A 26970-nucleotide genomic window follows, 5' to 3' on the forward strand; every position below is an offset into this window, starting at 1 on the left:
GGCATTCCCACAGGCTGCTGTCACCTCGGAGCTACCGGTACCTCGGCTCTGGAGGCTGATTCTCTCCCCCATCTGATGCATGTCACCATTCTAAGACGGGAAGTGATGGAGTAGTAGAAGTTCCTGCCTTTTATTTTATTTTTTTTTTAGAAAACCCTTCCTTGATGGTGTTTAAGAGGCCTGCCATAGAGCAGATCGCTCGGTCTGCCTACAAGTGTCCTCTGGCAATGACCCACATTATTTTTTCATCATCAGAGATTATACTCTTGCCTGAAGAAATCAGGTAAAGTATGAAAATGAGGCTAAACATCCTAAATAAAGCACGCCTTTGTGAAAAAGCCACCGAGAAACACTGGCCTCCCAATGCTTCATCCCGCGGACACAGAAGGCACTCGAAAACCTGCATTTGAAAGGTTTCTCATTCTCCTCTCTCGTGCTGTCTGTCTGCCCGGAACACAGCTGATGCCACCTGTATGTAACATGTGGCTCCCCTCTCCCAGTCCTACGAAGCTCTGGATGAGGCTCCCACCGCATTCCTGGCAAAGATGGGAGAAGGGAGACACAGGGAAGAAATCTGAGAACTACCGGAAAAAGTGTGCCCAGGAAGGCCACAGAGGAAACTTTAGAAAAACAAAACACCCTTCCGCCTCTTCTACAGGCACCGGGCAAGTGCCTTCCAAGCACTTGGCAGTGACTGTGAGGCGACGATATGACTAAATGCATGTGAATGTCACCTCAGAAATACAGACGGCATGAAACAGATCTCAACGCAGCAGGTGGCAGAATCTAGCGGATCTGCATCTCTTCAAAGTACTGAGTCAATTACATCCTCCCTCCACGTCTCTCACCAACAATGCTTCTCTTAGGTGATCCACTTCCAATTCTATAATATCTAACATTTCCAATTTAGAGGAAAACCCAGTGTATTTTCTCCTTTACTCTATAAAATACACATAAGAAATGTCACCTACCTAAACCTATTAAGATGTTTTGCTGTGAAAGCTGCAGGCCGGGAGGGGCTCAAAGAAATTAGTTCTCTTTTCTTTACTCAGAACAGGTAGAGGAGCAGCGGCCTGTGAGCTTGCTGAACGCTGCACTTGCTTAGACTTCCCAGATAAACCTGGCTCAAGAAACTAGAGGACGGAGGGCGGGCCGCGTCCGGGAGCGTTCACCACCTGCTCCTTTTTCTGGGACGCCTCTTCGCTTACTGCTCCTAACACACTGACTGTCATCGAGCCCAAGCAAAGAGAGCGGCTCTGGCTGGGGCTGTCATGGCCACTCTGTTCATCTGCTGAGTCCAGAGGGACAGAGTGTGGACATACTCCTCCAGAAGATGTCAGAAGCAATTGTCATATGAGAAACTTCTAGAAGCCATTTATTCAAATTCTCGTGGCAATAGGTAAAACCCTTTGACCAAAATCAAAGTATATAAAAAGTTACAAATTAGGGGCGCCTGGGTGGCTCACTCGGTTAGGCATCCGACTTCAGCTCAGGTCATGATCTCACAGCTTGGAAGTTCGAGCCCCGTGTTGGGCTCTGTGGTGACAGATTCTGTGTCTCCCTTTCTGTCTCCTCCTCCCCTGCTCATGCTCTGTCTCTTTCTCTCAAAAATAAACATTAAAATTAAAAAAACCAAACACAATACCTTTACAGCAACCTGGATGTGGGTTTTCTCATTAAACTTTATACCAAGCATCCCAGGGATTGCTTATAAAAAGATATTTAATTTACTTAACAAGACCTATGTGATGAGTCAGTCAGGTTCTCAAAACCAGCCAAAAAGTAATCAAGACCCTTTTGGCAAAGGATTCCAATTACATCCTAAACCTTTGGAATTAATGAAATACTAATTTTTCTTTTTCCTTCCAGAACATGTTTCCAACTCTCAGTGTGCAATTAGCCACCATCAATGGTATATGACCCATATGTGGGAAAGTTAGCTTAAGTGTGCAGTGCTGAATAGCTTTCCAAATCCCTGTGTCATACCTATGCACTTAGAAATACGTCCAAGCACATGCAACAGCTATGTCACCAATGGGGTTCAAGTTCACAGAAAAGGTGGTTATTATGGAGAAGAAGAGAGAAGAGCCGGCCAAGTTAGAGTGAGCACAGCAAGAGACGGTGATGTGCCAGGGCACCACGAAAGCTCAGAAAGAGCATCATGAACTCAGGAGGAAGCCAGATGGGGAAGACTGATTAAGGTAAGCTCCAGTGTCATAATGTGATACCCAAATGGAAGACACAGGGTTAAAAAGCTAAGGCCAATTTTCACTTTACCTTTCTTTCTTAAAAAAAAAAAAAGTTTATTTTGAGAGAGAGAGAAAACAAGTGGGGGAGGGTCAGAGAAAGAGGGAGACATAGAATTCCAAGCAGACTTCATGCTCAGCACATGGAGCCCGATGTGGGGTCGATCTCATGATGGTGAGATCAACAACTCAACTTAACCGACTGAGCCACCCAGGCGCCCCTGGCTTCCCTTTCATGAAGGGGGAGCCACTTACTTCTTATTCTTTTGAAAGGTGATTTGTCCTCCATTTAAAGCAGGCACAGAGCGCCCTTTGTAAAACAAAGGCACAGAGCTAATAGGAGGTCGCCCCCCTCCACCCCCCACCTCCCCCAGCCTGGGAGCAGAGATCAGGACAGGCAACACGGTGAAAAGTTTATGACATAAATTTCACGTGCTTTGGCTGCAGCGAGGTACGTGCACATTACAGACGCCGAAAGACAGGCTTGTGAAGGAAAAGTGGGTGTGCCGAAATCATCTGAATGTCCCTGACACACGCTGGTTAAGAGGAAAACCCTCATTGCTCTGAATCTACCAGGGGGCCACGGAGAGCTTTCCTGAGCCCCTGAGATGGACGTACTCACCAAATCCTCTGCGGTCACGGGCTGCCCATTTTGGTCACTGGCCACCACCATTCTTCCCAGCCGCTCCTTCATGTCTGTGAGGCTGTCGGTCAAGGCCAGCACTGCCATGATCTCGCTGGCCACTGCGATGTCAAACTGCGCCTGCAAAGTAGAAGCAGAAGGACGACTCCGTGACCAGTCCCCATTGCCACTTCCCCAATATACACTATGCTGTTTTCACCCGCCACACGTTTCTATGGTACAGAACGATGTACCAGAGACACATAATGGCCCCGAATGCTGGATGTTTAGATTGTTCCAAACTTTCACCATTAGATGTAGTGCTGCAATTAATATCTTTCTGTAGTTTCGGGAGGGAGGAGGGGGCATGAACAAAAATTCCTCCTTCTTTATTTTTTCTACATCTTTAGTCTTGAAGCTGGAATTCTTGGCTCATTTCAAACTTTAACACTAACAAACTATCATCTAAGAGGCTTTACCAATTTATACCTATTTCTTTGCACCCTCAGTAAGGTTTAATAGTGATTTCCTATTTTTTCTTTTTCTTTTTTTTTGAGGGGGGTAAGATCATGGGTAAGTAGTACTTCATTGTTTTAAGTTGCAGTTTTAGGATCGCTTGTTGGCACTTTATTTCTGTGAACACAGTTCACGTCTACAGTGACTGCCAACAGGTCTGACTTGTCCCGGAAGCTTATTAGTATTTTCCATTCAGCGTGCTCAACTGTGGCTGATGCTCTTTTTCTCCTTTGTGAGGCTCCTAGGCTGAAAACGCCTTTTCTGGCAGAAGTCAGAAGCGATTTCCCAGTGTCACCTTGCATTGGGTGCTGTCAATGACAAATCTGAGGCCACCTGGGTGTTGCTCATGTGTGGCCGATTAGGACTTTTTTCTCTGCTTCAGCTCCTTTAGAATTTTGTTTTACTCTGAAATGTCAACACGACGTGTGTCTGTGTGAGTAGTTCACTCACCCTGTGTGGCAGCTGTTAGGGTCTTTCCTGTGAAAATCCACGTATCCGTCAAGTCGGTACATTTCTTTTCTATTATTTCCTTAAATCCTTTCTTCTCGCCTTTCTTTGTGGCCCTCACCTGGGACACTTACGAGATAGATGCATGCTAGAACTTCTTGATGTGTGTCCCACATCTGCCTTTTCCTTTATGCTTGCTATGGGGTAGTTTTCCCCGTGGTATTATATTTAGACAGAAATCTCTGGATCACACCATCCTCTCTACTTCACTTAGGCTTATCCTCTTATCTGGTCTACTTCTCTAATTCACTTAGGCTTATTCTCATATCCAATCCACTAACTCGATTTTTCTTTTCACATGATTGTTTTACTTCCAAGGTTTTCACCTATTCTTTCCACGACAGCCCAGTTCTCACACCCCGTAGGATGGCTCTCTCAGTCCTCTGGGAATACTGATGGTATTCTTTGTAAAGACGCCTCTTTCCAGATCTTCCATCTTGGTTTCCTCGGACACTGTGAGCCTCCTTTTGCTGGCTTTGGGGTCACATTCCATGATGTAGATTTACTTTTGATGCCGGTGATACCTGGCTTTGATACTCATTTCTGCTTGTCACTGGACCTGATTTCTGAGGATGCCAGCCTACCTCCAGAGATCCGAGAAGGCAGGACCCAAGATTCACTGCTGTTTCATTTCCAGACCTGTGCTCACTCACAGAGCCCCAGCTAGCCTTTTGGGCGAACCTCCATGCAGACGACAAAAGGCTGCCCTTCACTTAAAGTGCCACCATATACCGCTTTTTAAAAAAAATTTTTTTTAATGTTTATTTATTTTTGAGAGAGAGAGACAACATGAGTGGGGGAGGGGCAGAGAAAGAGGGGGAGACACAGAATCTGAAGCAGGCTCCAGGCTCTGAGCTTCTGAGAGGTCAGCACAGAGCCTGATGTGGGGCTTGAACTCACGAACCATGAGATCATGACTTGAGCTGAAGTTGGACACTTAACCGACTGAGCCACCCAGGCACCCCATACCATTTTTCTTTGAGCAAGATGCATTTGACCGCCAGCAGGAGGCAGAGTGCACATGCAGATCTGCGCCTACGGTGTAAGGGGTATGGTGGGCGGGGCGGTGCACCGTGGTCACTGGCCGCAGGACCATGCCCAGGCTCCCACCCTGAGCACGGGTGTCATGGGAGGGTGCCTGGCGGCGGAAGCTGTGGCCAGCCATGGACGTTGAGGGCTGTGTGGGTGGCTGTAAACTACCTCCGAAGTAGGATACCTGCTGTCTGTGAATGTAGAGACCCCCCCCGCCAGAACACCCCCATTGTGTTTTGGGCTGTGCTTTCCTCCACGAATCCAACTCCATCTTCCCATCTTTCAGAAGCTTCCTGAAATTATATGGAGCTGATTCTGGTTTTCTGGCATGTGGGAAATCGGTTCATGTGTGTGAGTTCCAGGATGCGGAAGAGCAGGGAGGGAAGGTGCATGGGCTTAGCTTGTCTTTGATTCAAATTCCAAATATTTCAAAAGGTCCAAAAGACTATGAAGTATGAGAACTGAATATTGTAGTAAAAGTGATTATTTTTTTCACTAATAAAAATCTGATAAAGGCCATAAATCTAACACCACCTTAAACTATAAGGTTTATTATTAACAAAAACAAAACAACAAACAAAAAAAAAACAGGAGCGCCGGGGTGGCTCGGTCAGTTGAGCACCCGATTTTGGCCAGGTTATGATCTCACAGTTTATGGGTTTGAGTCCCGCATTGGGATCTGTGCTGACAGCTCAGGGCCTGGAGCCTGTTTCGTATTCTGTGTCTCCCTCTCTCTCTGCCCCTTCCCCACTCATGCTGTGTTTCTCTCTGTCTCAATGATAATAAACATTAAGAAAAAATTTAAAGAAAAAAAACGAAAAGAGAAGCTTGCTGGGCCTGAAAAATCGCAGAATGATTTTATCATTCTCCACATCGGAGATCTATTAAAATGCAGATGAACATCTTATTTTACCTTCCACATTTTCTGCATTTGGGTAGTAACACGCTGTCCTTAAAAATACTTCAGGCTATTAAACCAAATAAAGAGGTGTTTATTCTTTGGTTTACAAAACTTGACTAATGTGTTTGAGATTTAAAAAAAAATTTTTTTTTTACAACTTATTTATTTTTGAGAGACAGAGAGAAACAGAGCACAAGTGGGGGAAGGGCAGAGAGAGAGGGAGACAGAATCCAAAGCAGGCTCCAGGCTCTGAGCTGTCAGCACAGAGCCCAACACAGTGCTCGAACTCATAAACTAGGAGATCATGACCTGAGTCAAAGTCAGACACTTAACTGAGCCACCCAGGCGCCTATGAGAGTTTTTTTTGTCAGTTGTTATGCAGCTGTAGCATTAACTTGGAAGATTTGCAACAAAATATGTAAAAATTCATATTCAAGGGACACCCCGAGTGGCTCTTCCCGGGATGATAACTAAAAATCACAAGGAAAAGGTTGGTGAGAACATACCAGGGCCTTTCTGTCCTGATCCTCTCCCAGTCCTGCTGAGGAAGCAACACCTTGAACTGATGAGATCCCCCCTGCCTCCCCTCCCCCCAGGCCACCGCAGGTAGAGGAGCATGAGGAGCAGAGGGGAGAGCCAGCTCCTGGTCCAGTGTAAACCAACCTAGGAAGAACAGAGCCGATCACGAAGAAACGGCACGTACCTGCCGGGAACACCCCTTCTCTGTGTGCGCCTGCCCGATTGTTATTTTTCGTAGAAATCGGTCGTTTGTATCCAATACTGAAAAAGAGAAAGAGCATATTCAATCTACAAGTATGGACTGGCTGCCCCCTGGGTGTCTGAAGTTACTGTGAGTGCCAAGGAGGCAGCGGGGAGCAAGGGACGGGGTCCCACTCCCCTGCAGCCGACCTGCCAGGAGGGATCAGGTAAACAAGGAAATACCAGCAGGTGCTAAGTGCCTTCAGAAGCAAACGGAGGTGATGGGACAGAGTGTGGGAGTGGCGGGGGGGGTGGTGGTGCGCGTTTCTGACTAGGCAGTAAAGGGAAAGCATTTCTGAAGTGGTCACACTTGACACTGAAGCCTGAGTCACAAGAAGCAGCCAATCAAGTATCTGAAAGAGTTAAACACTGACCCCACCAACACAGCCCAGCAAGTGCACTCCTAGGTGTACATGCAAAGGACAGGGAGCTGGGACCTGAGCACATATTTGCACGCTCACACTCGCTGCAGCACATAAGATGCGTGAAGATTAAACACCAACACACAAGACAGAGACCAGAAAGGAGCCCTAAGTTAGGATACAGAATTCCTGGCCTCTAGATGATAGAGCTAAAGGTGGAATGAGGAACGCATTTATTCACTCCTGGAATATTTACTCAGGGCCAATTTTGTGCCAGGTGCCAGGCTAGCTGTTTAGCGATGCACAGATGAAAAAGATATCGCTCTCTGATCGGGGGGGATCGGGGACTTTTATGGGCCCAGGGGAGAAGAGGAGGGTCCGAGTGAGTGTGGGTCTAAAGGGTCCCTTTCGCACGACCATGCCTACGGCCTACTGCAGAGCCAATAGCGGCTCACGTTCTGGGCGGTACGAGGCACTCCATCAGGCGCGGGGCCACTATTCAACTGTCCTGATTCAAGGTTGTTGGGACAGTGTCGGGAACCAGCAACCTGATATTGCTTCACTGAGGATGACTAAGGCATGCAGCACCTCAGCCTGATGGCTAGGAGCTAGGGGACTGGAGGGGACAGGGGAGAAGGGAAGATCGCAGGCCCCCGGTGGGGATGGGGGGGTGTGATGCTCAAAGAGGCGGGGCTCCTGCTGCTTTAGGAACTACAAGATGGCTGGATGCCTATTGCTTCTTGTTTATGTTAATTGTTTCTCGAACAGTCTGTTGGCTCTGGTCCCATCCTGCTGCCAGGCAATGAGGCCTGAAAGCTTCTGGTGTGAGGCACAGGATGAAAGAACTACCACTTGCATTCCTTACACCAAGCGCAAAGGCAAGGGCTGGCCACGAAATTCGTGACTTCCATGTAGTCTGAGAAGTGTTCAGTCCATGTGGTTCCGGAGTGTCCCTCTCTAGTTCTGAAATCATAGGAGGAACTAAGCTCATCACCAGGGTTATGCTATTTCTAGGTCAAGTCTCATATCGCCTTAAAAAAAAAAAAAAGACCCTATATTAAGTGTCCTCAATTCATTTGATAAAGCGTTCCAGTTTTTATATTAATTCATGAGAATAAGAACCAAACTGCTCAGCAAATGTCATTTTAGACTCCTTTGACCCAGGTCAATCAATATCCATCATCAAGAACATTCCTCACTTTAGTGCCACAAACGATAATATAAATCTAGTATTTGTCTGGAATAATTTTTTTAAAGCTCTTCCATTATTTAAAAAAAAGTTATCAGACTTTCCAATAAAATGCCAGTAATATTCATATCCATTTTTAAACTGCTGTTTGTCTGTTAAATAATAAATTATGGTTCATTTGCAAAGGAATATTCGAGGTCCATTTAAAATTACCGATACAGGGGCGCCTGGGTAGCTCAGTTGGTTAAGCATCCAACTTCAGCTCAGGTCATGATCTCGCGGTTCGTGGGTCTGAGCCCCACGTTGGGCTCTGTGCTGACGGCTCAGAGCCTGGAGCCGGTTTCAGGTTCTGTGTCTCCCTCTCTCTCGGACCCTCCCCCGCTCACGCTGTCTCTCTCTCTCTCTCAGAAATAAACAAAACATTAAAAAATTTAAAAAAAACAAAATTAACAATACAACAAAGAGCTAACTAAATGGAAGATGCTACTTATGAAATAAACGAAGCTGGCGGGAGGGGCACCACGGTGGCTCAGGTGGTCAAGTGTCTGACTTTTGGTTTCGGCTCAGGTCATGATCTCATGATTCATGAGCTCGAGACCCAAGTGGAGTTCAATACGGACAGCACAGACCCTGCTTGGGATTCTCTTTCTCCCTCTCTCACTGCCGCTCTACCCCATCCCCACCGCACGTACACGTGCACATTCCCTCTCTCGAAATAAATAACCTTCAAAGTAAATAAATGAAGACAGTAGGATCTAAAATCTATACACCTAAGTTAGTTATACACAAAATCCAGATGCACAAAAAAACTGAATCGTATTTTTATACGTATAGTAACAAGTTTCTTTTTCTTTCTAGACACCTCCAAAATCTTGATACCGTTACTACTTTTATTAATAAATTTTTGTGAGTTTCCAAAATGATGTTACTCTCTTTTAATCTGGGAGACAAAGATACAGAAAACTACCTCATACAACTATTCCCACAGTAGCATCTCTTGATTATTGTAGGGTTTGCAAAGCACTCTCATTTTGCAGTGGGGCCGTGCAAGGCAGACCGGTTAATTATTACTCCGTTTTACAGAGGAGAAAACCAAGGAAGCCATTTGCTAGTAGTCGCACAGCCTATAAACGGTGGAGCCAGGACTCGGTTTCTGGTCTTTTTCTCTCTACCTCATGGTCTGTGGGAAAACACTAAATTCTTAATGAACTGGCTGAACGGATTCCCAGAAGGGAAGCTTCGTGAAGGGGGGGACCTGGGCTGTGTCTGGGAGGCGGGGCGAGGCCGGCCGCACAGGGACGGGCAGAGGGACGGGGCTGTCCGGAAAGCAGGCAGGGGGCAGAAGCATCTGCGGCCACACGGTGACGGCACTGCAGGCCACGCCGTGTGACGGCAACTGAACCCCACGCACGAAGTCATCACACACCATGGGGGCTTCTGAGCAAGGAAGGGACAGGGTGACGCCTCTACACTAGGAACCTACTGAACTGGGAGAGATAAGTTGATGCAAGGACATTTGTTAAAAGGCACTTGTAATCAATCAGGCACCTGATGAAAACGTTCCAGAAGCGGGAGGAAACCAGGAAAGTGAGCGGGCAGGTCTGAGAAGAACATACAGAAGGCTCAGGAACGGGACCAGCTGACCCTTCCGAGACGCCCTGGGGATCCTCACCTGCTACTATCGCAGAGGATAACAAAAGTAATTCTCCTCGGAAGTGTTAGCGGGAGCGGATGGGTAGAGCCAGGGGTGACTTTTCCTCCCCAGCTGGAGGTGAGGGTGAGGGTGGGAAAATAACCGTGCTTGAAACAAACAGAGGGATTCCGGAACACGAGCTGGGAGGATGGGGGTGGGGGGTGGACACCACGTGCTTGTGGAAGTGGCTGAAGAGCTTCAGTGGGAGCAAACGGTCCCCCCCGCAACCCCACGCCCGGCACGAACCTCTCTGCCACGTGATGGTGGAGGGGTCGATGTTGAGACGGGCGAATTTACTGATCTCCTCTTCTGTCAGTGTGCTTGGATCAGTCTTATTTATTCCCAGTCTCTAATGATGAAAAGGAAAAAAACATGATCAATTTTAGACGGAACAGAAGGCAAAATGTAGGGGCACCTGAGTGGCTCAACCTATTAAGCATCAAACTCTAGATTTCAGCCCAGGCCATGATCTCACGGTTCACGAGATCAAGCCCCATGTCAGGCTCTGCACTAGCACTGTGTGGAGCCTACTTAGGAATCTCTCTCTCTCCCCCTCTCCCTGCCCCTCCCCAGCTCTCTCTCTAAGTAAATACTTAAAAAACAAAAAAGGGCAAAATGTAACCAATATTATCACTCTTATTTTATTTTCTCTACGACTAGAAAGTTTTTTTATAATTACACTAAACTTGTAAGTTAGGCCAACTCATAACTAAACACCCAAGCCCAAGTCTCCCTGAAATGGAAGACAGTGATATTGTAATTAATATGACATGAGTATACGGCGTGGTTGCTAACACACAAGGAACACTACTTGCTGCTGTCTAGGCCAGAGGCCCCCGGAGCTGTGCTACGTGGTCACATGTGCTGTGCTCAGAAGGGACATAAACGGCTGTCCACATAATTGATGTCCCCATTCATTAACTCTTCTTTCATATCCAAATACCAATAACTCAAGTTTATGCCTACATTTTTAAAATAAGTTATATCTAATTCACTGTGGGAAAAAAAGCCATTATAACTTGCAGTGCATCTATTTCTGTAAAGGAAACATTCTAAGAAGGTTTACAATGAAGTATAAGAAAATAGTCTGAAAATACAAATACCAAGAGAAACGTTACATGTGTTGGAGCTGCTGAGGTTACTATGGTATACGATATTCACAACAAACCAAACTTGGTTCAGTAAGGAGCAAGGGGGGTGAATTCTTAAAATCAGTGATTATCAACCAGTGCCTGTGACGTATACCATTCCAGTTAGCTTTCAGTCTCTGAAAAGAGCAAGCGAGAACCTGGGGATTCCCAGGACAGCAGCAAATAGCACTAGGAAGTGATAATATGAATAAGAATAAAGATTGCTTCCACTAGCATAATCCTAGCATCTTGGGGCAACAAAAACAGATATAAATACACTTTCAGAGGCTAGAACTTATTTCCTAGAAATCCAAGAAAATAAGAGAAGGACTCTTGGAAATATGATCTGTCGGTTGACGAGGGTGCTCTAAACCTCCAAAGCAGGTTGGCTGATAGCTGAAGGAGCGGAGACCTTGAAAGCGGATCTAATCTGTCCACTTGCTCTTTGGTGTAGCTGTATCTCAGGCTTCTTGTTCTGTTCTCTCTCTAGAGCTTAATGCCCCAAAGACTGTCTGAAAACCCAAATCAAATCAAGTTCAAAATTGCTGGCTTGAACAATTTTTCTGATTTATTTCTAGGACGTTTTCTTGTTAAAGAGTCACTAACTAGAAACTTACTTTCAGCCGAGCAAGCTGAATGCTTGAAAACTCTCGAACACCATTCATGAAAGGTACGAGTCGATTATACAGTGCCTAAAAACACAAAACAAAAATAAAGCCCCACAAAAGTTTGAGGGTCAACGTGGATAATTCACAGGATATGACAAAGCTCATTACATTTGTAACCAAACTGTTTAGATTAGAGACCCTATTAAAATTCTTGGCTAATATAAACAATGCAGCCTTAACTTCTATCATTTCAATAAATCTGACTAGATCTGAAATAATGCACGTGGCAAAAACACTGCATAACTATCTATTTCTTGATCTCTACAGCCTTACAACCATCAAGTTAATATTTACCTGTATTTGGCTTAAAACATTCACAAGGGAGTTACTTTAAATGGAGAAAGTCAGGATCCTTGTAAACATGCCAGGAAGTCACACATTATCCATGTCCGGCACCCATGGGGAATCAGCACCTAGTCCTCTGTCACCGTCGGGTATGTGTTTACCTCAGCGGCACACACCTGAGCCCCAACAAGGAGGTCTAATGTCTTTCACACCTGGAATGGCCGTGTGTAACATTATACTCTTAAAAAAGATATGTTTCCAATCCACTTAGTGTGGACCGGAGATTGGACCTTTGGACAGAATGAAGGGAACTGATCTACCAGTTAACCTGAAAACTGAAGTCCTATCCCGAAGAACATGTGCCTTAAAATTACCGCTAACATAATTCACCCAGCAACTTGGCAGTGGCCACAGCCGCATTTGAGAATCTGACCAAAATAGGGATCCTCTCCCTGAGAAATAAGGATATGGAGAATTTACAAAATTTTTACTACAATTTCAGTTTACAGACTCCACAAAGGTGTCCCAGGAACTCCTCAAGAATCTACAAATCCCAGGAGAAGAGGCCCCAAAAAGGCTAACAAGAAAACGTTCTCACTTTATCCGTTTGAGTGTTTTCATGCAAAATCCTTGTGTCAATAGCAGCGGCCAGCAGGTTATTGGCAGCGGTGATGGCGTGGATGTCTCCGGTCAAGTGCAGGTTGAACTATAAAAGCAATGAAAACATCTTTCTACTTGTCTCAGACAACGAGGGCAGTTTTCAAGGACTTTCTGAATAAATAAAATATTATACTAATTACACACTCCTATCATGAGCTTAGTCTGTAAAACAACTTATATCAAAAAATCAATGTCAGGGGCACCTGGGTGGCTGGGTCGGTTGAGTGTCCGACTTCGGCTCAGGTCATGAACTCAGTTTGTGAGCTCGAGCCCCCGGATCAGGCTCCCTGCCGTCGGCATGCAGCCTGCTTCTAATCCTCATTCCCTCCTCTCTCTGCTCCTCCCCCACTCACACTTTTCCTCTCTCTCTCTCTCTCTCTCTCTCTAAAAAATAAATTTAAAAAAATGTAATAAAAAAGGATTCTCTCCCTCTCTCTCTGCCCCTCCCTCACTTATGCTTACTCTCTCTCTCTCAGAAATATACACATTTAAAAAGGAAAGAATACATGCAAATAGGGGTCTTTTTAAAAATTAGTTGCTGATAAGCCATATATTCCCAGCAGTGTGGTTGCTGGATTAAAGGACCTTGATAACACCACCAAATTGCTTTTTGAAAAAGGTGAAATTCCACCCCCAAAACACCACCCAATCAGTAACAAATCTCCTTTTATGACTTAAAATATATGATCACTNTTAATATTGAGATCATAAAATCGTTAAACACAGTATTAACAGTATTAGCATTTTTACATCATTAAATTGTTTTCAAAAAATAGTTAACGTGGGGACACCTGAGTGACTCAGTTGGTTAAGCATCTGACTTCAGCTCAGGTCATGATCTCTCGGTCTATGGGTCTGAGCCCCTAATCGGGCTCTGTGCTGACAGCTCAGAGCCTGGAGCCTGCTTCAGATTCTGTCTCCCCCTCTCTCACTGCCCCTCCCTTGCTCACGCTCTGTCTCTGTCCCTCTCTCAAAAATAAACATTAAAAAATTTTTTAAAAATATAGTTGATGTGATACCCTCCTGTTAGACATTTAAGATTTTCGCCCAATTTTTTAAATGCTACAAGCTGTGTGAAAATAGTTTTAAAATAGCTTTGGATTTATTTTGTCCAAAAGGTATGATACTTTTTTTAAAAATGTTTATTATTTAGAGAAAGAGAGCATGAGCGAGGGAGGGGTAGAGAGGGAGACAGAATCAAACTTGGGGCTCTAACGCACAAACTGTGAGGTCATAACCTGGGCTAAAGTCGGAAACTTAACCGACTGAGCCACCCAGGCGCCCTAGAAGGCACCCGATACGTATTTTTACCTCCCCTCCAGGAAAGTTTTACCAATATCTGCTTCCCAGTAATGTGTAAAAGTCTATTTCAATGTCTCACTACTAAAATTTAGTATTATTACTATTTAAAAAAAACCAACTCTGTCAATTTGGCAAATAACATAATTGGTAACAGTCTTAATGTAGATTAACTTATTAGTGAAAATAAAGTCACTGGTTAACAGCTCTTTTGTCATGTCTGTATTGAATCCTTTTCCCATGTCACAGCTGGCTCATGTCTCTCCTTCCTGAAGCCCGTTTGGTACCCACTGGGGTCTCCCCAGGCCCAGAAAGGCCTCTCTTCTTTTCCTGACCACCCCTCCCTTCACCACTACAGTTGCAGCCTTAGGGCCATTGCTGCCCCCATCATCCGCTTCAATCAATGACTCCACTGAGTTGCTCCACCCACTCTAGCAGTTGCTCCGCCCACTCTACCGGATGTCCTCCCCTGGGCTCCGCCCCCCACATCTAATCCTGCACACTCAGCAAACATGTCTTAGATCACCACCACCTCCCTGGCCTGCACCACCATCTTCCCCCTGGGCCTGCTTACTGGACACCGAGCATCCACTCTGTACTCCTAACAGCATATCCTCTGCACAGAGGCCAGAGCCATTTTCATAAAACCCGATTTACATCATGGTATGACTTTGTCAAAAGCCCCTCAATGGCGGGCCACGATATTCAAACAACATCCAGGCTCTGTGCCATGACATTCAAAGCCTGAAAGAGCTGGCCCGTGCCCATTTCTAGATTTCACTTCCTCCATCCCCACTGGCCCCCTGACAACACGCTGGTGGCCTCTGGTTCCCGGAAGACCCCTTCCTGTCTCAGTGCTGCCCGCACCACCCCCTCTCCCCATTCTGCATAACCATGACTCCTTCTCACCCTTCAAGACTCCGTATTTTCACTTTCCATCCTTCAACCCATCTGGAATGCGTTCAAACATTTCCCCATGATTATTTATTAAGTTTCTGTCAGTACGAGTTGTCTATTCATGCACTCAGTCAACAAACATGGTCTGAGTGTCGGGCATTGTGCTCCGAGCTGGAGACAGAGAGATGAAGGAGATATAGAAGGTCTTCGAATTTAAGGAACAGACTGCCTGATTGTCTTTGGGCTACTTACCCATCATGAGGCAGTTAAAACTATCATATGCCCTGTGTCTGCCCCACGTCTGAGCCGTGCAGCTGATGCCATATGACAGCAGGACACTGATGCCCTTTGTGTATTTGCGCAGAAATTCCTGAGCCATTCCCCTGGGCATGTTCCTTGACCCCCACCCCCAACCTGGCCTCCTGGCTCCCGTTCTTCCTGGCTTGTGAATATTCCTCATCCCCCTTCAGATGTGAGGCTTGGGGCTATTTGTTCAGCAGTGCCTTTCACCATTCCCTCTAAGCCCACCCCCAGTACTTGGAACACTGTCCATATTTTCCCTTTCGCTTTCCTGACCCTCCGGCCTCCACAGGCAAACACCCTTCCTAATTCATTCATCGAGATCAACAAACATTTCCTAGTGAGCACCTCCTGTGTGCGGTGCATTGTGCTGAGTGCTGGGGGGGCTCTGGCCTCTAAATCAGCACAGCCGACTGAAGACCGAAGTGGAGGAGAGAGACAGCACGAAGGGATCTGAGGGGCGGAAGAGAACCTAGAGACGGACAGGCGACGCAGGGAGGGCACACATGGAAAGCAAGAAGGCTGGAGGCTTACAATCAAGAGTCTGCGGNAAGTGAAATACACCGAACGGGAAAGCAACTGGCTCAGACTTGGGTTTTAGGAAGATTCCTCAGGACCAGAGCTAAGAGGCCGATGTGGACAGTAGAAGTGAGGAGACTCAGTCACGGTCAGATTCAGGGGACAGAGGGGTTGTAAGGTGGGGGTAGGAGTTCTTGGAGAAATAAGAATGGTCACTTTTGGCCTCTTGTGCCCATTTTTGTTTGGAGTTACTTGATTTTAGAGTCGCCCTTTGCCCAAGTGTGGAGTCCGCGTCCTCCTGAGTGGGCACTATAACTGCTGCTCGATGGGGATAAGTCCCCACCCTCTTATGCAAAATGGAGCCACGTGGGTTTGGGATTCAGAATTTTTGGTAATTTAGAAAGACGGTACGATATACCTATAATGTTTTAATAAACTACCCAGAGCAGGGTCTACATCCGTATCTGTTAAGCAAAACCAATATTTCTCGCAGCAAAATATATGAATATTTCCATCAAGTGGCAGAGACATAAATAGCTCATGAACAGTCAATGTCGGGTTCTGCCAGGATAAATGATGCAAACATTTCGGTCTTCAGAATCTTTAGGCCTCTGGACTGAGGATAAAGGACTGTGGGCCTGTGTTTATGGGGCTCAGGAAGTAAAAACAATGACACATGACATGTGTTTCGCTGAGATCTTACCTCCTCCATGGGGATGACCTGGGCATATCCGCCGCCCGCGGCTCCTCCTGAAAACAGAGCAGACAGAGCAGAAATCCTTCACCAAGTCCAGCTACACAGGATGAATGGAGCCCTAGGGACACGGCCCCCCAATCCCAGCAGGAAGGCATGCACCCCCAAGATGAAACAGCAGGTAGTACAAAAAACATTCACTGTCTATGCAAGCCGAACAAAAGGGGAAAAGTCCCACTTTACCCAACTATACAATTTAAGGACTTGAGTTTCTTGATTAAGAAAAAAAAGGTAAAAACAATTTGGCAAGTGTCATGACCGCAAACACTGTTATTAATCTGTTATTAGATCTATGTGGCTATGTGTCATTTAAATGGCACATTCTGGAAGATTCCAAAAGCTTTGTTCAAAAAAATCCACCTGCTGAACTCAGACAAACACATTATAAAATGCGGTCAAGTGATTTTAGATAATAGTATATAAAATCTGTTAGGCTGCCTATCCCTCAAAATAGTAAAGTTTCTACATTAAAAAGACTTCTCTTTCCTAAAACAATGGTAATACCTTCCATATCCAGATCACCTTGTGGCGCACCCTGTTTTTTATATGCTATCTCATCTGGTCCTCATGACAAGTAAACCTGGTACCATAAAACTCTTTGCCATTTCACAGATGTGGCCCAGAGAGGTTACAACTGGCTGAATGTCACAAAGCAGCAAAGGACACAGCCATGAATAAAGCCGCAGCCTTCTTGCTAAATGTTTAGTGTTCGTTCAGCTACAGAAAGTAAGACATTCTACGAGTTATCAGTACTTAATGAGTTAGGAGTTATTAACATCTGTGACAGTAACATAAATATAATACTCCTAAAACCCACAAAGTGCCAAGAACAAATCGTCACTGCAGCAGTAAATGCTATTGTAATGCGAGCTGAAGAATGACCTCATGATAAATCAGTGGAGAAAGAAGAGTGAGCGTGAAGGTTCCAGATGTCAGCCCAGCACGGCCAGACAGAGAGTGCAGCACATCTCTGTCCACGGCCAGTCAGGCTCCAGAGCTCTCTGCAGGCCCCACAGCAGGTCTCACGAGATGAGGCACTGAGGGCCCAACTGAAAGGGTGTCTAACTGGATGGAAAGACCTTTCTCTGTGGCAAGAATGGATGATAAAACAGCAACATGGATAAGAAAGTTTGATCAGATACAAGGCTTCCGCCTAAGGCTGGAGTTCTGAGCAAGGGCCCAGGAACTACTCCTTGAAACCAGGACGAGGGGCTTCTTGCCAAAGCTTCTCTGCCGAAATCCCCACTGCAGCCCCCACCCCGTAGGAGGACCATCTCGGGGTGAGCACCGCGTACAAAGTGTGCACATGGGGTGCGCGTCGGGGTGAAACGTCAGGATGAGATGTACCAGTCCCTCTTATAAGTGTTAACGCCACATCTGTTGCTAATGTTCTTTCAGAACTTTTCTCTGCCCCCAATTTTGCTCTGCAAGATATATAGTTCTTAAGTCAGGTACCTTTCACACCAAAAGTTGGTCCTTGAGAAGGCTGCCTGAGACATGCAAAGGAGTTGATGTTTAGGTGTGCAGTCAGTGCCTGTACGAGCCCAACTGTAACTGTACTTTTCCCTTCCCCGAGAGGGGTGGGTGTGATCCTGGTTTGGGGGAAAAAAAAAAGAGAAGGAAAGAATTTAGTAATATTTCCTAGACAACTGATACAAAATCAAACTAAGGTACTAGAACCAAATCAGAGCATATCGGTAGAGAACATACCATTCCAAAATTCACTTAAAAATTCAATTTTCAGGGACTTTTATGGTCTACCCACATCTCACAGGCCATGTTTAAGCTAAAGTCAAGAAATAGACACACCTTTCTTTACCAAGAGACCAAAAAAGAAAAGTTATTCAGCGGTGATAACATTATCGGCTTCAAGAAATGGCACAGAACTATCCATCAAATGGTCTAAATAATTAAGCTGATGTCATTTCTTCTTGACAGTTGATTTGGCACTCGTTCTTCGAGGGCCATGACCGGGTGCACAGTGTGGGCACAAGGCCTACTCCATGGCCCATGGTCAGACTCTGAGGATTGGAAGGCAGCCCATCATACCCCCTCATCCATCTTCTTCCAGATAGCTTGTCCTCGCCATGTTGCAACATAGTGATGGAGGCTCAATACCTCTAGGGTAGCCCATTCATTTCCAGAGAGCTTTTACAGTCAGAGAGCTTTCTGTCCTAAAGAAGAGATGTCTGCGTTCCCAGAACTCCTCGCTCTTGGGAGTCAGACACACTAAGCTTAATCCTTCTCGTACAACAATCCCTCGATCATTGGGAAAGAACTGGCCCAACACCCCCCAGCCCACTAAGGGGCTCACAGCTGCTCTGGAGGGCTGAGTTGACTACAACACCCTATAAAAGCAAACATCACACATCAGTAATAACCATCACAGCATTAAGTAAGAGGACAGGCGTGTATTACATTCCCAAATAAGGACCCATAAAACTGTTCCTTAGCATACTCTAACCATTGTTACAAGATTTAAAAACTGTCATTTTGGCTTGCAATAGGATCTCCCAAGAGTTAGATGGTGCAGTCAGAGGATACTCAACCCCAACAAAACTTATAGTAAGAGTTTTCTGACCTATGAAACCCAGTGATGTGACCACAAAGAAATAGAAATAAAGCCCTTAGATACATCGTCGTCCCCAACTGCCTCAGACCACCACGGTGAAACAATCAATCATTCTTTCAGCAAATATTTATTAAGTACTACTATGTGCAAGACAACTAGATCCCAGGGACACATTGATGACTGAGTTGGACTCCATCACTGCCCTCCCAGAGCTTACACCTGATGGCAGATATGGACGGACTGATTGGCAATTACGATGAGAGTGATAAACACATACGAGAGAAACGCGGCAATCAGACCGTGTTACGAGAGCACATTGGCAGGAGGATCTGATCACACTTGGAGCATCAGGGAAGGCTTCCTACAGGAAGTGACACCAAAACTTAGACCCGGGAAATGAATGTTAGCCAGGTAAGACTGAGGCTGGGTTTGGGGTAGTTAATATAGAAGGTTCTGTGAAGGGCACCTGGGTGGCTCAGTTGGTCGAGCGTCCAACTTCGGCTCAAGTCATGATCTCACAGTTTGTGAGTTCGAGCCCCACATCGGGCTCTGTGCTGACAGCACAGATTCTGTGTCTCCCTCTGCCCCTCCCCCACTCATGTGCCTACGTGCTCTCTTTCTCTTTCTCAGAAAAAAAATAAACACCAAAAAAATTTAAGTATGTGAGGTTCTGTGCTTTTACATTTATTAGGTTAATGTTTATCCTCATTGGATCAATGAGGAAACTGAGGCACAAGGAGGTTCAGTAACCTGTCCAAGGCCAGTTAGTAAGCAGTAGAGCTGGAAATCAAAATCAGCCACCCGACTTTGCTAGGCCATTTCTATAGGTAGAAACTGTGACTGTGGTTAACCATTAATAAGCAATTTAAAGCATGAGAATAGGGAAGGTCACTCAGTGAGAGTGGACACAGTATAAAGGATAGGACAGAACTGTCTAGAACATGTTCTCTTAAGGAATGGTCAGAAGAAAGCAAAAGGAAATGAAAGGAGTGGTAGGGAGACATCTCGAGGACAAGGCAGTGGTGTGACAGGGACGTCTGTGTAGAGAACCAGGGAAGGGTCCACAGAATCACAGGCCATGGAAACGCCGGACTCTGGGTGAATCAGGCTGAGAAGCCATCACTGCACAGAGCACCAGGGTCACTGGTAGGGAGCAGGTGCACGCCCCCCTCCCCCCCCACGCTTGGTGAAGTACACCTGGACTCCTCAAGCCACACGACACCTGGTCACAGTGAAAGTGTTTCTGCTTTGAGTCACCCTTCTATTCACCTCATATACCAAGAATAAGAGCAGTTGGCAAGCTGCAGGCGTCCCAATCTTTGGACAGCCTGGAAAAGAAGTGTGGTCCCAAACACAGGGTGGATGAAGTACATACTACCCATCTACTGTTTGCAAAGGAACAGGTAGTTTACTTCAGTGCGCCCCATGAAGAATTACATTTCCATTCCCAAGATGTGCTAATATAGCTCCTGGAGACGGCCCAAAGCAGACACGCCCAGAGATGACCTCCTCGAAACTACGGCTAACCATCCAAGTCTTAATTAGAAACACAGGACGGCTTCGTGTTCTGCCAACTCATACAATTCAGGAAAATCAAAAAGCAGGAAGTATTTATTGGGAGCAATAAAGGAGAGACACAGTAAAACTTTTATTTCACCTCATTCCTACATTTGATCTCAAACTTGGGTTTAATTGTTGTCCCAGTATCCTTAGCTCTGACTCCAAATTATCCAGTTGACTCCAAAAACAATGAGCGCCAACTTAATCACATTTCTTTTCTCTGTAAGAGCTTAGAGTTTATGGAGAGGGAATGGTGTTTCGTTTATTCTCTTCCTCAACGTCTCCCAGCAGCCTTCTCTGCTCCTCTCCGGACCCCACAGCATTTATTATGTATGGATCACACCGCTTTTCTGAGGGTATTATTACAGGCTTCCTGACACAGCTGCCCTGCCCACCGGCCCCCAAGCCTGCCGAGGTGAAGGACCTCACTGAGTAGTGGTTCTCAAACTCTGGAATCCTGAGCAGAATCAAGGCACGAGCCAACGGTTTAACCATGAATTCCAAAACTACACGAGCAGCACAGGAATATATATCACTCATCCCAGGCATCTTTGTGACTGGGACGTTGTTAAAGGCTTTTATTCCTGGAGACAGACTCTACAGCCCACTGGGCTGCATTTCCTAACACACCTGACCGATGGAGCAAGTTCAAAAGGGCCCCGTGGGTGGCAGTCTTATCTCAATACCTTTCTTTTATTCTGCAAGTTGTGCAAATAGCAGAAAAACTCAAATATTTAAATAGTTACCTAAGGCAGAAAAGCAAAATCTTGGAAAAGCCAGTAAGGGTTATTTAACACTGACCAAAATAATGGTTTGGAACATGAAGGAGAAAAAAAAAATCCAATCAGATACTTGGCACCCTACAGGAAAGAGATAGTGATGTGACTGACTTTAATTACTCCTTAATGAGAAATTCAGTCTGTTCACAGACCAATTTGCGCTTCTTTTTTAACTGCTCTGTCTGAGAAATTTAGAGAAGTTCTGAAGACTTATACACAGAAATCGGGATAGAGCCAACGGAGATGAGTCCTGCACATGCATTCAATGCCCTACAGCTGCACTCCAAGGCAAGTTCTCCAACAAATTCCTTTTCATTAGTGTAACTGGGAAAATATGTAAAACTCAAGAGCCCCTAAGATTCTTCTGGCATATTTCCCCGAACAATTCCCAATACTCTTCATTTTGTCAGGCAAAGCAAATAAAGTGATGGGTAGGTGCAAATACCATGCAATGTGTAGCTGATGGAATACAGATGATTCTGACGGAGTGAGAAATCCTCAAGTTAGAAGAATGACTTTTAAACCGAATTAATCGATTCTGCATTCGGGTTATTAACAGAAGATTTTCTTTTAATCCCCTTGTTTTATATTTTAATTCTACCGTTGACACACTCACATCACATTTATACATAAATTCAAAAGTACAACAACAAATACGTTACTTAGGTTTCTTGAAAAATTACTTGGGTATCTGCATTCTTCTAAAGCACAGGAAAAGACTCATGTTACAGTATTCATAAAAGCAGGACACAAAATGGTATTTATAGCATGATCTCAGTGTAAAAAGAATGGGTATAGAGAGAAAATATAGAGCAAAATATAAAAATTTTTTAACAGTTCTCAGTAATGAGACTTCATTTTCTCCTTTTTGCTTTCCATGAGGTTAAATTTTTATACTGTAAGCCAGTATTATTTCAGGAAAAAAAAATCTTACAGGAAAAGTAAATAACTCTCCATTTAATGGGAAGGTCCTTTTTTTATTTAAGATTTTATTTTTAAATAATTTCTACACCCAATGGGGGCTTGAATTCACAACCCCAAGGCCAAGAACTGCATGCTCCACAGACTGAGCCAGCCCGGTGCCCAGGAGTGGTTCTTTGTATTTCTAAAGACATAGCAATAAACAACATGGTTTGAGAATCCTCACTTTGCATGACTGACACAACCAAAGGCAAAACTATGGAGGTGATCTGTATTTCAAATGAACTTTTCATTTTAGATTATAAGTAAAATGATTGTCTGGTAGTTTACACTGATCTCAAACATCCAGCTATTAAAAGGTGTGATAACAAAAGCAGTTTACACACTTAAAAAGTATATTGTGGGTTGTGTGGATGGGGGAACACAGTGTGGTGTATATTTTCCAAAAACCTTCAGGCTTTCCTACAGATGCAGGTATGTCTCAAAAATCCTACCCTCACAACTTTTTTTCCCTCCGCCAATGGAGTTAAAAGGAACACAATTTAACTTTTGTTGATTCACAGATCTTTGTTTTGTAAGGAACATATAGCTACGATTTCAGAAAAAGAACTGTTTATCTCTTGGGGTTAAATCTGTACTTGAGAATTCAGGTTTAATTTCACTTCTATCTACAATATGACGACCTGGCTCAATCTGACTCTTCAGCTCTGATGCACATACAAATTCTGGCAAAGAGACAGCGTGGGGACAAGCAGTGATGTTCTACGTGCATGCATCCATGCACAGCTATAATCCCAGGGACTGGTGCAGGCTGTGGCGGGAGGCCAGGCCGTGAGCAGGTGACTTCAAGAAGGCAATCTAATAATTACATCACCATCAAAGCTCTTGTTTTAGAAGTTCAATTCCGAGCTCCCAGCAAAGGGCGGGGCCGTGTGTAGATTTGTGTTTTTATTTCCAGTAATTGACAAGCACCCCAAAAGAGTAAATCACAGCCGCTCCATAGGAAACATTACTGCTTGATTCTTCTTTAATAAACCGAGAGCCCATCCTCCTTAGTTTTCCTTAAATCTCCCCCACCTTCAGCGAGGTAAGAAAACTACCAAACCCACCTACCAAGATCACTTAGAGCCTAAAAAAAGGGAAGCACATTTATGGATAAAATACGATATTTGCTTTTGAGGTTCTGAATGCCCAAGAGTGTATTTATTTTGGTAAATAAACTCGTATCAAGCACATTCCAGTATCAAGCAATATTGACACTGACTCCATGTGTGCTCCAAATCCTGGGGCCCAGGAGTCCCCCAAACACCCTCCCCCCCAAGTCAGCTGGCCCCTTTCATGGATCTGGCCCAGAGGGTGAAGGGGAGGCCAACCTTTCCTCCCAGCAGGGAGCCTCCCTGCAGCCCAGTTACAGAGGCATCAGGGCTGGGACCCTACGTTGGGAGGAGCCTGGGAGTCCAGCAGCAGTGAGCCTGGGAACCTGGGGGAGGTTTAAGCCACAGGTGCTGCAGCCACTGAGTGACTCTGACAGCCCTGGCTGGAGACAAACGGTGACAGAAGGTGACAGAGGGGCTGGAGAGGGAGGAGGGAGAAGGGGAGGGAAAGAAATACAAAGAAATGATTTGACCATTAAAGAGGTGAAATTATGGGTGGCTGTAGCTTAATCTTTATTTGTAGTTTTATAATTTTTTTAAGTTTATTTATTTAGAGAGAGAGAAAGAGAGGCAGCGTGCGTAGGTGTGCGCCGGGGAGGGTCAGAGAGAGAGAAGCAGAGAGAGAATCCCAAGCAGTATCTGCACCATCAGTGCTGAGCCTGACAAGTGGTCCCAACCCACGAACCATTGAGATCACGACCTGAGCCAAAGTCAAAAGAGTTGGACACTGTACCGACTGAGCCATCCAGAAGCCCCTCTTTTTTTTTTTTTTTCAATGTTTTTTTTATTTCTAGGAGAGAGAGAGACAGCGTGAGCAGGGGAGGGTCAGAGAGAGAGGGAGTCACAGACTGAAACAGGCTCCAGGCTCCGAGCTGGCAGTCAGCACAGAGCCCGACGCGGGGCCTGAACCCATGAACTGCGAGATCATGACCTAAGCGAAAGTCGGACGCTTAACCGACTAAGCCACCCAGGCGCCCCCCAGGAGCCCCTCTTTATTTGTAGTTTTAAAATACTCAATTTAAAACCCCTAGGAATTTTTCTTAAGGAGATCATGGGACAAATGCATAAATACACATGCCCAGGGATGTTCCTTTTAACACTATTCGCAGTGGCCAAAAATGGGAAGGAAGCAATTTAAGTGCCGGTCAAATAACTTGTGGAGCATCTCTATGATATTTTCAAATCATTTTTTTGCCTGGATTTACTTGAAGAATAAGAAACATGCTGAAGCGTCAGCCACCGAGCTACCCAAGGCTTCACAGTGTTGGGAAGATGTGTGAATTGGAATCCACCCTCATCCCAGGCATTTTTACTGCCCCTTCCTCCAGTGGAATGTCCTGCCATCCTGCAAAATGGTAACAGTTCTACACCGTCTTGCATGGCCTGAGCTGGGCACGCAACACGTCCTTGTTGACTCATCGGGCTGTTTACAGAGCAGCACATGTAAGATGATGTCATTTACGAAAGACCCTCTGGGTCAAGGTGGTCTCACATGTTAAGAGCCCCTCTCCTCTGGCAGATAGGATTCGGGACGTGTTCCTTTCTTGTTTATACTTTTCGGTATTTCGGAAAAGTTTAATGAGCCTGTGTGACTTTAATAACCAGAAAAATAAATAAGCTGCTTACATTAATAATAAAATATGTAAAAATTAAGTTCACCAAGAGTGAAGTCCAGTTATAGGAAAGGTCTCTGCCTGTTAATAAACAGGTATTTGTGCCTTAAATCTTGGCCTATAGATCATGAATAAGTCACTGCAATGAAATTTCAAGACAACGAAGGAATTTATATGGTCTCCTGATGTTCCCTCAGGTCACATTGAAAAAATATTTGAAATCCCTTGTTTTCTATCATTTTCCAGCCAGTGGTTGTATTTCTTTTTTTAAAAAGAGAGAAAATAAACACTCCTTTTTGTACAAACTATGCATTTGTCTTTTATAAAATGACCAACAGAAATGAAAATGGCCATATATTAACTCTGAAATGCAAGAAAACTAACAAACTTCTATAATACAAATACATAAATATTAAGCATATTAACAAGAAAAGAAGAACTTTTGCAGAATTATCTGTACATTCTCCATTAAAACGTTATTTCTGAATAGAACACAAAGACCCCCTACTCAGTTCAAGATATGTTACCTTTAATTCTTATTTTGACTTTTATCATGAACAACTAAATGAAAAACCCAAGGGTGATCAAAACACGGTATGAGGGACAAAAAATGAAATGCTGGCTTAGGAACTCATTACACTTTCTATTTTGTGGAGCAGGCGGATTTATTTTGCACCGAAAATGAAAACTTACCTCGTGTCAGATGAAGGAATGCCAAGTGAAATGGACAAAAAATGTCAAGTTTGAGAAAAGGACGGATTTGAGGGGGTGTGATGACAGATACAAACAGGCTAGAGAGTTTTAGAAACATGCTTTCTTGGTGAAACAGATTTTAGTAAGTAGTCTTACCCAGCGACTAAAACGTATTTTCCATCTGCTTGATCCTTTAACCTTTCCAGCAGGGACAAACGGACTTTGGCTTTGCTTTTGCCATAGATTTCAATTTCATCTGCAAGCAATCCTATCTCCTTGGCAAGGACATCCACAGCTTTTGGAGTCTGTGCTCTTGAAATCTCAAGGTCACTGTGGGGGGAAACACATAAGTGGCGAGAAGCGCCTCAGCTTAGGTGGTCACTGCTAGAGCAAAAGAGCCATACGCCGCGCGAACGATTCAATCAAAGCGACTGCTTCGTGGTCCTCTCTCCCAAAGGGCGTTACATATAACTGCGAATGATTAACGTGCATGATAAAATGGTACCTTTCTTTAAAGGAGCAACTCTTCAAAATTCACGAGGATCCTAGAATTCGGCCCAGGTACAAAGATAACCCCTCAACTGTGGGAGAGAACTGTAGATGACAATGTGCCCAAAGGCTTCCTGTAGGTACGAATCCGCTGTACAGTACGGGTCTTTCTGTGGACCGTCACTGTCTTCACTGCCCACGAAGAGATGGGTTATTACATAATGCTCTTCCCGGGCTGGTCGTCTGTGTCTCTTGGCTATCCAAAAATGTGGAAATGCTATTTTGTTTTATCTGTGTCCACACTTTCCCTCTCTTTTTCCTACTGCAAGTCCAAAATCCTATTCCAAAATATGTTATTAATTGCATAACCATCAGGAAAAGGACCTAGTGCTCGAAGCTCGACTTCGGACACAGGAAAGTTTAGGAACTCCGGAGTGTTGCCGGGCAAATAATTTACCCTCTTCTACCAGCAGAGTGCGAACGCGGTGGTTCGCCTCGGCGGAGTGCTATACAATGAGCAGGTGCTGGGCTTCTCAGAGAGGCTTTCGGGGCTCCTGAGCTCAGCTGCTTGTGGTAATGGGGGCTCAGCCATCTGTCCGCCAGACTGACCATCTGTCTGAGAGCAAGACGTGGCTGGCCCAAGACAGGCTTGGGAGAGCAGGCCTCAGGGACTCAGGGGGTCACCAGTGTTGACACTCGGAAGACAGCAGTGGCCTCGCTCACCTTGGAGCCCTTGCCCAGATACAGGCTGGGCTCTGTGCTTCGGGACCAGTTCCCCTTCCCCCAGGACCCTGGCACTTCCCTTTCTGGCCGCTCCCACCCCCACCCCCACCCCCGCCCATGCTCCCAC

At 45.2% G+C, this 26970-nt stretch overlaps 1 protein-coding gene across 2 annotated transcripts in view; it reads right to left on the bottom strand.

The window, feature by feature from the left end:
* The window catches only part of MTHFD1L (methylenetetrahydrofolate dehydrogenase (NADP+ dependent) 1 like), a 173663-nt gene that overhangs the window by 117996 nt on the left and 28697 nt on the right, over positions 1-26970 (bottom strand). For both annotated transcript variants that reach the window (XM_077776038.1, XM_077776037.1), the window contains exons 10-17: positions 25788-25961; positions 17795-17931; positions 16289-16335; positions 12509-12616; positions 11575-11649; positions 10074-10176; positions 6528-6604; positions 2869-3009 (exon numbers count right to left, since the gene is read on the bottom strand). In XM_077776038.1, the coding sequence (XP_077632164.1) occupies positions 2869-3009; positions 6528-6604; positions 10074-10176; positions 11575-11649; positions 12509-12616; positions 16289-16335; positions 17795-17931; positions 25788-25961 (862 nt within the window). The remainder of the gene's footprint in view (positions 1-2868; positions 3010-6527; positions 6605-10073; positions 10177-11574; positions 11650-12508; positions 12617-16288; positions 16336-17794; positions 17932-25787; positions 25962-26970) is intronic.

Source organism: Crocuta crocuta, unplaced genomic scaffold (assembly GCF_008692635.1).
Source record: "Crocuta crocuta isolate KB4526 unplaced genomic scaffold, BGI_CrCroc_1.0 scaffold25, whole genome shotgun sequence".
Lineage (NCBI taxonomy): Eukaryota > Metazoa > Chordata > Mammalia > Carnivora > Hyaenidae > Crocuta > Crocuta crocuta.